Source organism: Bombina bombina, chromosome 2 (assembly GCF_027579735.1).
Source record: "Bombina bombina isolate aBomBom1 chromosome 2, aBomBom1.pri, whole genome shotgun sequence".
Taxonomy (NCBI): domain Eukaryota; kingdom Metazoa; phylum Chordata; class Amphibia; order Anura; family Bombinatoridae; genus Bombina; species Bombina bombina.
The window spans coordinates 763,350,324-763,363,557 of NC_069500.1; the positions used below are offsets into that span (position 1 = coordinate 763,350,324).

General features: G+C 40.0%; 1 protein-coding gene across 1 annotated transcript in view; it reads left to right on the forward strand.

Moving 5' to 3' along the window:
• The window catches only part of CPAMD8 (C3 and PZP like alpha-2-macroglobulin domain containing 8), a 276,510-nt gene that overhangs the window by 38,318 nt on the left and 224,958 nt on the right, over positions 1 to 13,234 (forward strand). The window contains exon 3 of the mRNA XM_053702891.1: positions 10,336 to 10,358. Within this exon, the coding sequence (XP_053558866.1) occupies positions 10,336 to 10,358 (23 nt within the window). The remainder of the gene's footprint in view (positions 1 to 10,335; positions 10,359 to 13,234) is intronic.

Consider the following 13,234-nt stretch of genomic DNA (forward strand, 5'->3'; position numbering starts at 1 on the left):
ACTATCTTGATCCCAATACTATTATCTGTTTGCTAATCTATAAACAAGTGACAGTACCAGCACAGAATCAAAGGAACGCCACTTCCATCCAGCAATGTATCATTAAAGGAATTCTAGCCTTGTAATTGTTAATAAAACAGCATGATTAAGAGCCTTGGTATAGCTTGAAATATTATCTATATGTTTTTTGGACACATTTATAATTCAATAAAGATCCAGTTTTATTAAAAATAAATAAATAATTTCTATTATCTGTCATTATTTTGTTTACATTCCCATCTAAATGACTTTTCTAGAAATGCACTTATTTTATGGAATTCCTTGCATCAAGCATTCAAAGTTTCAAGCTTTTACTAAAGCACATTGCATACAAGCTACAATTGCAAAAAAGAAAATGCTCTAATCAAGCAGGGCCTGACAAATATGTTTAAAATTTAAGAGCCAGTAAGAATATTTAGGAGCCAGACAGTGGTATTTGTATATATACAGTCATGGCCAAAATTTTGGCACCCCTGCATTTCTGTCAGACAATGCACCACTTCGCCCAGAAAATTGATGCAATTACACATTTAGGCATTCTCGTGTTTATTTCTTTTGTTTGTTTTGGTATGACACAAAAAAGTTGGGGAAAGAAGCCAAATCTGACACATTCCACGCAAACAAAATTATTGGCACCTTCTCAAAATTGTAAGAAATAATGGCATTCCAAGTTTGTTAATCTCCTGTAATTTGTAATTCAACTCACCTGTATCAATTAACAGGTGCTGACAATATAGAAATCACACCGGCAACCAGTTAAAATGGTGAAAAATTGTCTCAACCTTTTTGTTGTGTGTCTCTGTGTGTCCCACTGAGCATGGAGAAGAGAAAGAGCAGCAAATAATTGTCTGAGGATTTGAGAAACAGAAATTGTGGAAAAGCATGGACAATCTCAAGGTTACAAGTCCATCTCCAGAGATCTTAATGTTCCTGTGTCCACTGTGCACAACATTGTCAAAAAGTTTACAGCTCATGGCACTGTAGCTAATCTCCCTGGACATGAACGAGAGAGGAAAATTGATCAAAGATTGCAACAAAGGATTGTTCAAATGGTGGATAAAGAGCCTTAATCAACTTCCAGACAAATTCAAGATGACCTTCAGGCACAGGGTACAAATGTGTCAGCTCACACTATACGTCGCCATCTGAATGAAAAGGGACGCTATGGCAGGAGACCCAGGAGGACCCCACTGCTGACACAGAAACATAAAAAAGCCAGATTGGAGTTTGCCAAAACTTACCTGAGGAAGTCAAAATCCTTTTGGGAGAATGTGCTGTGGACAGATGAAACAAAATTACAGCTTTTTGGTAAAGCCCATCAATCTATTGTTTTAAGAATTTTTTTTACACTTTTAAAGAAAAGAATACAGTGCCTGCAGTCAAACATGGTAGAGGTTCACTGATGTTTTGGGGTTGCTTTGCTGCTTCAGGCACTGGATATCTTGACTGTGTGCATGGCATTATGAAATCTGAAGACTACCAAAGAATTCTGTGGTGCAATGTAGGGCCCAGTGTCAGAAAGTTGGGTCTCCGTCAGAGGTCATGGGTCTTACAGCAGCACACATCAAAAAGCACCCAGAAATGGTTTAAGACAAAGCACTGGAGATAACTGAACTGGCCAGCAACGATTCCAGATCTCAATCCCATAGAGCACCTGTGGAGAGATCTCAAAACAGCAGTTGGGAAAAGGAACCCTTCCAATCTGAGAGACCTGGAGCAGTTGGCAAAGAAGAGTGGTCCACAATTCCAGTAGAGAGATGTAAGAAACGAATTGATGGCTACAGGAAGCAATTGATTTCAATAATTTTTTCCAAGGGGTGTGCTACCAAATATTAAATTGAGGTTGCCAATAATTTTGTCCAGTCCATTTTTGGAGTTTTGCGTGGAATGTGTCAGATTTGGCTTTTTTCTGTCCACTTTTTTGTGTCATACCAATACAAACAAAGGAAATAAGCATGAGAATGCCTAAACATGTGTAATTGCATCAATTTTCTGGGCGAAGTGGGCATTATCTGACAGAAATGTAAGGGTGTCAATATTTTTGGCCATGACTGTAGATTAATCTATAGAATAACCCAAAAAGTTAGGAGCCAAGGGTAACCTGGCTCCTGAGTTTTTCTAGCCCTGCTCTAATGTGTTTCAGAATTTTATTATTACAAGTTAGGTGCAATGCGAACGCGACCTCACATTCGCATTGCCTGGAAGCCTTGCGCTCACAATAGTGTGCCCTAATAGGCTCCAATGAGAGCCTAGTTCTCATGCCGTGAGACACGGCACACCACCTAGCGCAGCGCAGGGGGTAATTTGCGCAGTGTTGGGCAGCAAAATAAAAATATGTATATGAATATACACATATATATTTATGTGTTTATATGTGTATATACACATATTAACACATAAATATATATGTATATAAGCATATATACCTCTATGTAAAGACACTTTCACATCCCACATCCCCTCAATTTAACCTCTTATAACTGCTTTGTTCAGTTTTTTATTACAAAAATAAAAATGCTCATATTAATTATTTAGCTTAAACTACTGTCCACTTTATTTGGGGGGCAATTGGGGTAACTTTTTAACATTAACCATAGGTCTGTCCTCTGCTTAAAGGTACATGAAACCCAAAAATGTTCTTTCATGAGTCAGATAGAGAATACAATTTTAAACAACTTTCTAATTTACTTTTATTATCTAATCAGTTTCATTCTCTTGGTATCATTTGTTGAAGCAGCAGCAATGCACTACTAGTTTCTAACTGAGCACATGGGCGAGCCAATCACATTCAATATATCTATGCAGCCACCAATCAACAGCTAGAAACTAGGTTCTCTGCTGCTTATGAACTTGCCTAGATAAACCTTTCAGCAAATGATAACAAGAGAAGGAATCAAATTAAATAATAGAAGTAAATTGGAAAGTTGTTTAAAATGGTATTCTCTATCTGAATGATGAAAGAAAATTTTTGGGTTTCATGTACCTTTAATTGTGCTAAGTGCAAAGTGAAACCGTGAGCTTGTGGGAGCATTACCATTCACTTGTAATTACTGGTTATTTAATGTGCGCCCATAAATTTGCCTCTTTATGGGTGCACATTAAATTACCACTCCACTTGTAATCTTGCCCAATGTGTTTAACCCCTTTAAAGTTTTATACAATTTAAAAACATATTGGAGCATTTTCTTTTTGCACTTGTATATTCCTTTAACATATTTCTTTGTTTTTTTTGTCTTTTTTAGATCCTTAGGGGGCGATTTACTAATGTCTATCGGACATGATACGCTGCAGCGTATCATGTTCCGACAGGCATAGCTGAATGCAGAGAGCATACGCTGTCTGCATTCAGCATTGCACAAGCAGTTCTAGTGAATTGCTTGTGCAATGCCGCCACCTGCAGATTTGCGACCAATCGGCTGCTAGCAGGGCGTGTCAATCAACCCAATCGTATTCGATCGGGTTGATTGCTGTACGCCGCTCGGAAGCAGCGGATACAGTTAAGTAGCAGCGGTCTTAAGACCACTGCTTCTTAACTGCTGTTTCCGGTGAGCCTGAAGGCTCGCGCGGAAACAAGGGGAACAGGGGCCATTCAGCCCTTGTTAAATCGAACCCCTCAGCTCAACTGTTCCCCTTCTATGTCCTTTAGCTTGTAAGCTCACTTTTGTAATTGTCTATTTGTTAATTTTACTTTGTGATCACGCAATCATGTAATCTGTCTCATAGCACTGTGAAATATATTGACGCATCATAAATAAAAGAGAATAAAAATAATTAATTTCACATATTTTGGCTGAATTTAGCTAGGGTTGCTGACTATCCTACCCAAAAAATACTGGAAAGTCTGTTGTTGAATGTGCACAATAGTCTGTGGAGGTCACACAATGCCCCCCCCCCCCTCCAAAAGCTCTACCTCAGCACCCACTGATCACAGCATGTATATTTTTCACAACTGAGCAGTCATTTTACCCCTTGGCTGCCATTAACGTAAACGCTGATAGTAACACACATAAACAGAAATTATTTGTTCCTCTTGACTGCCCCTCACTTCTTTTTGCTCCACATTTATAATGCATTGAGGCCTTTTAAATTTAGCGAATACTCAGGGGCTTTAAAATAACTACACATTTAAGTGTCCAGTATATTTGTGAAGATTTTACTGGACAGCCTGCTAAAATACTGGACTGTCCAGTTGAATTTTTGACACCTGACAAGTGACAACCCTAAATCCAGCATTATTTTCTCTTGTTAAGTGTATCCAGTCCACGGATCATCCATTACTTATGGGATATTCTCCTTCCCAACAGGAAGTTGCAAGAGGATCACCCACAGCAGAGCTGCTATATAGCTCCTCCCCTAACTGTCATATCCAGTCATTCTCTTGCAAGCCTCAACCAAGATGGAGGTCGTAAGAGGAGTGTGGTGTTTTATACTTAGTTTATTCTTCAATCAAAAGTTTGTTATTTTTAAATGGTGCCGGAGTGTACTGTTTATCTCAGGCAGTATTTAGAAGAAGAATCTGCCTGCGTTTTCTATGATCTTAGCAGAAGTAACTAAGATCCATGGCTGTTCTCACATATTCTGAGGAGTGAGGTAACTTCAGAGAGGGAATGGCGTGCAGGTTTTCCTGCAATAAGGTATGTGCAGTTAATATTTTTCTAGGGATGGAATTTGCTAGAAAATGCTGCTGATACCGAACTAATGTAAGTAAAGCCTTAAATGCAGTGATAGCGACTGGTATCAAGCTTATTAATAGAGATACATACTCTTATAAAAATGTAATATAAAACATTTGCTGGCATGTTTAATCGTTTTTATATGTATTTGGTGATAAAACTTATTGGGGCCTAGTTTTTTTCCACATGGCTGGCTTAAATTTTGCCTAGTAACAGTTTCCTTAGGCTTTCCACTGTTGTAATATGAGTGGGAGGGGACTTTTTTAGTGCTTTTCTGTGCAGCTAAAAATACTGACAGAGACATTCAGCTTTCCTCTGCATGATCCAGGACATCTCTGGAGGGCTCAAAAGGCTTCAAAGTCGTTTTTGAGGGAGGTAAAAAGCCACAGTAGAGCTGTGGCAGTTGTTGTGGCTGTTTGAAAAAAACAAAAACAAAAAAAAAACAAAAAAAAAAAAACGTTTTTGTCTTTTATTATTCAGTTTTGGGTATTAAGGGGTTAATCATCCATTTGCAAGTGGGTGCAATGCTCTGCTAACTTGTTACATACACTGTAAAAATTTCGTTAGTGTAACTGCCTTTTTTCACTGTTATTTCAAATTTTGACAAAATTTGTGTTTCTTAAAGGTGCAGTAACGTTTTTTATATTGCTTGTAAACTTGTTTAAAGTGTTTTCCAAGCTTGCTAGTCTCATTGCTAGTCTGTTTAAACATGTCTGACACAGAGGAAACTACTTGTTCATTATGTTTGAAAGCCATGGTGGAGCCCCATAGGAAAATGTGTACTAAATGTATTGATTTCATCTTAAACAGTAAAGATCAGTCTTTAACTATAAAAGAAATATCACCAGAAGATTCTGACGAGGGGGAAGTTATGCCGACTAACTCTCCCCACGTGTCAGACCCTTCGCCTCCCGCTCAGGGGATGCACGCTAATATGGCGCCAATTACATCAGGGACGCCCATAGCGATTACATTGCAGGGCATGGCTGCAATCATGAATAATACCCTGTCAGAGGTATTATCCAGGTTGCCTGAATTAAGAGGCAAGCGCAATTGCTCTGGGGTTAGGAGAAATACAGAGCGCGCAGATGCTGTAAGGGCCATGTCTGATACTGCGTCACAATATGCAGATCATGAGGAAGGAGAGCTTCAGTCTGTGGGTGACATCTCTGATTCGGGGAAACCTGATTCAGAGATTTCTAATTTTAAATTTAAGCTTGAGAACCTCCGTGTGTTGCTTGGGGAGGTATTAGCTGCTCTGAATGACTGTAACACAGTTGCAGTACCAGAGAAATTGTGTAGGCTGGATAAATACTATGCGGTACCGGTGTGTACTGATGTTTTTCCTATACCTAAAAGGCTTACAGAAATTATTAGCAAGGAGTGGGATAGACCGGGGGTGCCTTTTTCCCCACCTCCTATATTTAGAAAAATGTTTCCAATAGACGCTACTACACGGGACTTATGGCAGACGGTCCCTAAGGTGGAGGGAGCAGTTTCTACTTTAGCAAAGCGTACTACTATCCCGGTTGAGGACAGTTGTGCTTTTTCAGATCCAATGGATAAAAAAATTGGAGGCTTACCTTAAGAAAATGTTTATTCAACAAGGTTTTATTTTACAGCCCCTTGCATGCATTGTGCCTGTCACTGCCGCGGCGGCATTCTGGTTTGAGGCCCTGGAAGAGGCCATCCATACAGCTCCATTGACTGAAATTATTGACAAGCTTAGAACACTTTAGCTAGCTAACTCATTTGTTTCTGATGCCATTGTTCATTTGACTAAACTAACGGCTAAGAATTCCGGATTCGGCATCCAAGCGCGTAGGGCGCTATGGCGTAAATCCTGGTCAGCTGACGTGACTTCGAAGTCTAAATTTCTCAACATTCCTTTCAAGGGGCAGACCTTATTCGGGCCTGGTTTGAAGGAAATTATTGCTTACATTACTGGAGGTAAGGGTCACACCCTTCCTCAGGACAGGGCCAAAGCAAAGGCCAAACAGTCTAATTTTCGTGCCTTTCAAAATTTCAAGGCAGGTGCAGCATCAACTTCCTCCGCTTCAAAACAAGAGGGAACTTTTGCTCAATCTAAGCAGGCCTGGAAACCTAACCAGTCCTGGAACAAAGGCAAGCAGGCCAGAAAGCCTGCTGCTGCCTCTAAGACAGCATGAAGGAACGGCCCCCTATCCGGCGACGGATCTAGTAGGGGGCAGACTTTCTCTCTTCGCCCAGGCGTGGGCAAGAGATGTTCAGGATCCCTGGGCGTTGGAGATCATATCTCAGGGATATCTTCTGGACTTCAAAGCTTCCCCTCCACAAGGGAGATTTCATCTTTCAAGGCTATCTGCAAATCAGATAAAGAAAGAGGCATTCCTACGCTGTGTGCAAGACCTCCTAGTTATGGGAGTGATCCATCCAGTTCCGCGGACGGAACAAGGACAGGGTTTTTATTCAAATCTGTTTGTGGTTCCCAAAAAAGAGGGAACCTTCAGACCAATTTTGGATCTAAATATCTTAAACAACTTCCTCAGAGTTCCATCTTTCAAAATGGAAACTATTCGGACCATCCTACCCATGATCCAAGAAGGTCAGTACATGACCACAGTGGACTTAAAGGATGCCTACCTTCACATACCGATTCACAAAGATCATCATCGGTTTCTAAGGTTTGCCTTTCTAGACAGGCATTACCAATTTGTAGCTCTTCCCTTCGGGTTGGCTACAGCCCCGAGAATCTTTACAAAGGTTCTGGGCTCACTTCTGGCGGTTCTAAGACCGCGAGGCATAGCGGTGGCTCCGTATCTACACGACATCCTGATACAGGCGTCAAGCTTTCAAGTTGCCAAGTCTCATACAGAGATAGTTCTGGCATTTCTGAGGTCGCACGGGTGGAAAGTGAACGAGGAAAAGAGTTCTCTATCCCCACTCACAAGAGTCTCCTTCTTAGGGACTCTTATAGATTCTGTAGAAATGAAAATTTACCTGACGGAGTCCAGGTTATCAAAACTTCTAAATGCTTGCCGTGTTCTTCACTCCATTCCGCGCCCTTCGGTAGCTCAGTGTATGGAGGTAATCAGCTTAATGGTAGCGGCAATGGACATAGTGCCATTTGCACGCCTTCATCTCAGACTGCTGCAATTATGCATGCTGAGTCAGTGGAATGGGGATTACACAGATTTGTCCCCTCTGCTAAATCTGGATCAAGAGACCAGAGATTCTCTTCTCTGGTGGTTGTCTCGGGTACACCTGTCCAAGGATATGACCTTTCGCAGGCCAGATTGGACAATTGTAACAACAGATGCCAGCCTTCTAGGTTGGGGTGCAGTCTGGAATTCCCTGAAGGCACAGGGATCGTGGACTCAGGAGGAGAAACTCCTTCCAATAAATATTCTGGAGTTAAGAGCGATATTCAATGCTCTTCTGGCTTGGCCTCAGTTAGCAACACTGAGGTTCATCAGATTTCAGTCGGACAACATCACGACTGTGGCTTACATACACCATCAAGGGGGAACCAGGAGTTCCCTAGCGATGTTAGAAGTCTCAAAAATAATTCGCTGGGCAGAGTACCACTCTTGCCACCTGTCAGCAATCCATATCCCAGGCGTGGAGAACTGGGAGGCGGATTTTCTAAGTCGTCAGACTTTCCATCCAGGGGAGTGGGAACTCCATCCGGAGGTGTTTGCTCAGTTGATTCATCGTTGGGGCAAACCAGAGTTGGATCTCATGGCGTCTCGCCAGAACGCCAAGCTTCCTTGTTACGGATCCAGGTCCAGGGACCCAGAAGCGATGCTGATAGATGCGCTAGCAGCGCCTTGGTTCTTCAACCTGGCTTATGTGTTTCCACCGTTTCCTCTGCTCCCTCGACTGATTGCCAAAATCAAACAGGAGAGAGCATCTGTGATTCTGATAGCACCTGTGTGGCCACGCAGGACTTGGTATGCAGACCTAGTGGACATGTCATCCTTTCCACCATGGACTCTGCCTCTAAGACAGGACCTTCTGATAGAAGGTCCTTTCAATCATCCAAATCTAATTTCTCTGAGACTGACTGCATGGAGATTGAACGCTTGATTCTATCAAAGCGTGGCTTCTCCGAGTCAGTCATTGATACTTTAATACAGGCACGAAAGCCTGTTACCAGGAAAATCTACCACAAGATATGGAGTAAATATCTTTATTGGTGTGAATCCAAGACTTACTCATGGAGTAAATTTAGGATTCCTAGAATATTGTCTTTTCTCCAAGAGGGCTTGGACAAAGGATTATCAGCTAGTTCCTTAAAGGGACAGATTTCTGCTCTGTCTATTCTTTTGCACAAGCGTCTGGCAGAGGTTCCAGACGTCCAGGCATTTTGCCAGGCTTTGGTTAGATTTAAGCCTGTGTTTAAACCTGTTGCTCCCCCGTGGAGCTTAAACTTGGTTTTTAAGGTTCTTCAAGGAGTTCCGTTTGAACCCCTTCATTCCATTGATATTAAACTTTTATCTTGGAAAGTTCTGTTTTTGATGGCTATTTTCCTCGGCTCGGAGAGTCTCTGAGCTATCTGCCTTACAATGTGATTCTCCCTATCTGATTTTTCATGCAGATAAGGTAGTTCTGCGTACCAAACCTGGGTTTTTACCTAAGGTGGTTTCTAACAAGAATATCAATCAAGAGATTGTTGTTCCATCGTTGTGCCCTAATCCTTCTTCAAAGAAGGAACGTCTTTTACATAATCTGGACGTAGTCCGTGCCTTGAAGTTTTACTTACAAGCTACTAAGGATTTTCGTCAAACATCTTTCCTGTTTGTCGTTTACTCTGGACAGAGGAGAGGTCAAAAAGCTTCGGCAACCTCTCTTTCCTTTTGGCTTCAGAGCGTAATAAGCCTAGCCTATGAGACTGCTGGACAGCAGCCCCCTGAAAGGATTACTGCTCATTCTACTAGAGCTGTGGCTTCCACCTGGGCCTTCAAAAATGAGGCCTCTGTTGAACAGATTTGCAAGGCTGCGACTTGGTCTTTGCTTCACACTTTTTCAAAATTTTACAAATTTGATACTTTTGCTTCTTCGGAGGCTGTGTTTGGGAGAAAGGTTCTTCAGGCAGTGGTTCCTTTTGCTTAATCCTGCCTTGTCCCTCCCATCATCCGTGTACTTTAGCTTTGGTATTGGTATCCCACAAGTAATGGATGATCCGTGGACTGGATACACTTAACAAGAGAAAACATAATTTATGCTTACCTGATAAATTTATTTCTCTTGTAGTGTATCCAGTCCACGGCCCGCCCTGTCCTTTTAAGGCAGGTCTAAATTTTAATTAAACTACAGTCACCACTGCACCCTATGGTTTCTCCTTTCTCTGTTTGTTTTCGGTCGAATGACTGGATATGACAGTTAGGGGAGGAGCTATATAGCAGCTCTGCTGTGGGTGATCCTCTTGCAACTTCCTGTTGGGAAGGAGAATATCCCACAAGTAATGGATGATCCGTGGACTGGATACACTACAAGAGAAATAAATTTATCAGGTAAGCATAAATTATGTTTTTTTCTGACATTTAAAACAAAATGGTTTATTTTATGTATTGAATTTATGAGAAGAGCTGCAACTGAATATTCTGTGGAACTTACACAATTTCTCCTCTGTTTCTTTCAGATAAAGGAACTGTGAAGATACGGGTGAGTTAATGAATATTTATAATTATTTATTAGCACAGAAAACAAACAGAACACACACACAATGCACACTAGGCAGACCTAATGAATTGCATCTACCATCAATATCAGTTTCTACTACAGCTGTCACATCCCAATCTAAGGTTTCAGTTTTGCTAAACTATATATATATATATATATATATATATATATATATATATATATATATATATATATATATATATATATATATATATATATATATAAAAACGATATATTCTCAGGTGTGGCAATGCAGAAGACACTTCAAGGTGTGTGGATAAGAAACCAAAACAACAGACAGATAAAAAAAAATATATAGAAGAAACACAATAGTACATGATCATGTTATACCAGATAGCCACAAGGTGGCAGTAGTTCATATAATAATTCGGATTATTTTAGCCTATGGTGACTAAGTAATCTTGATTTTATTAAAGACAGGAGGCGAATATTTTGCATAAAATCTTTACTGAATCCAAACAGCAGCAAAGAAAACATACAGAGAAAAAAATAATAATAACATAGTAACAAGGCTGCACCAATCAGCTCACAGCAGTCTAATAAACTGTAATGAACAAGTCCAGCACTTTCTCTTTTCTTTCTCCGGAAGACAGTGGAACCAATCAGGAAGAAAACAAACTCCAATGCATATCCATCATAGACCAGAAAAGAACAGTGACTCCCAGGAACAGAAAACTCAACAGATGACATGATCCGAAGATAAATGAGGAAATTAAATCCACAGAGTCACTGAAAGAGAAAAAACGAAAAGTAACAACTAATCTCAGAAAGGAATACCAACAGCAATAACATCATTAGTTGGAATTTCTAGAAAACAAATTCTTTATTAACACATCAAGGGAGGGAACAGAAGGGGGAGGGGAATATTTGCCTCCTGTCTTTAATAAAATCAAGATTATTTAGTCACCATAGGCTATAATAATCCAAATTTTATGAGAAGACAGGAGGCTTCATATTTTGCATTTTTAAAGCACCTACATAAGAATTTCAAATAAAATAAACAATTTTTAAAAATTTGCCAGAATCGAAGCTCTGATGCCCCTCTTGAAAACCCTGGGGGAGGAGGGTTCTTTAAACCCTATTTTACCTCTGGGGAGGAGGTTCAATCACCCCTATGTGAAAAGCCCGGGGGAGGGGCTAGCGGTCATCGGGCTTGAGATATGCCCCTACTAGGGACTGGGAGATAGGGTCTTTCCCAGCTAATTTTGCAGATAAAAAGAGACTCTAATATTGAACTAGATAGATTAGACGTCAGGGTGACAGGGTTAGAGCGAGTCTCATACGATTAAAGGATACCTCTGAAAAGGATAGAAAGAGAGAAACACAAGGAAAATAAATTTCCAAAGCAATCATAAAATAAGAAAGTATAACGTAATAAAAACCACAACGAGAACCAGTGTCTTGCTGAGCAGCGGCTCGCATGACCGACCGGAGCTAGTCACTGGTCAGGCACGCATCCGCGTGAACTCTCAGCACAGCACCGGAGGAGACAGCCGAAAAACATAATAAGGGCAAGAATAGATAAAACGAATAGAGGAGTACAAAGAAGGCAGTAGGTAGAACAGATAAAACAGAACCCCTAAATGCGACTGGAGTGCGTCAAGAGGGCTAAATCCGACCTAGAACAATATAGAAAAATATATCTGTCTCATTTATTTCAGATACATACTCCTTACATTGACAGGACAATAAAATATAACATCACCTCTCTGAACAAAGATAGTGTCTCTAAAGGTTAGTGGAGGGTGATCAGATCCCCATAGAGGTTAACAGAGGGTAGTAAAATGTAGGAAGTACTGCACCGCAGTGATCAGTCCCTCTGGCCTAAATAAAAAGATCTGACATAAGGTCTTATAAGAACCATCCAGCTTTACAATATACTTATATTTGAAATAGCCTATACAGGCTAAATATACTTACCATTGACCTAGTCTAATAATGTACCAGGCTAGGTTTGAGGCTATATCTGAAAGGTCTAAAGCAAAAGCTGCAACATTAGACCAACATAAGCCCTTTAGCCTTACAATAATTATCTAATAAATATAGCCGTAATATGGGCTAAATAGTTTTATATATATATATATATATATATATATATATATATATATATATATATATATATAGATATACTTATATATAATGAAACCTAATACAGGCTTTACTGTATATAATGTAGCCTAAAACAGGGAAATATACTAAATTTAGTATAACCTAATACGGGCTCATTATAAAATATAGCCATAATACCGGCAAATATACTTAAATTTACTATAGCGTAAATATATATAGCCTAATACAGGCTAGACACTTATAATAAGTGATAATGCAGTTAATATCCTAAAATTTGTAAAACCTGAATAATATAATGTAGCCTTAACATAGGCTAATATACTTAAATAATAATCTAAACACAGGCTATGATATAAAATATCCTTAATAAAGGCTAAAATACTATCTTTAATAACCTAAAGAAGGCTTATCATACAATATAGCCTAAATGTTGTCTAATGCAGTGATTTTTAACCTTCTTTTTGCCGTGGCACACTTTTTTACATTAAAAAATCCTGTGGCACACCACCATCCCAAAATTTAAAAAAAATCACACATTGTAGCCTAATACAGCATATATATATACACATAAACACAAACACACACATACTGTATGTATTGTGCTGTTATGCCATGCCTCCTACAAACTACCCCTGCACTGGGAGTAAAAAACAAGCAAAGTTTAAAAAATATGTCACACTGTTGTCAGTCTGCCGTGGCACACCTGAGGATCTCTCACGGCACACTAGTGTGCCACGGCACACTGGTTGAAAAACCCTGGTCTAATG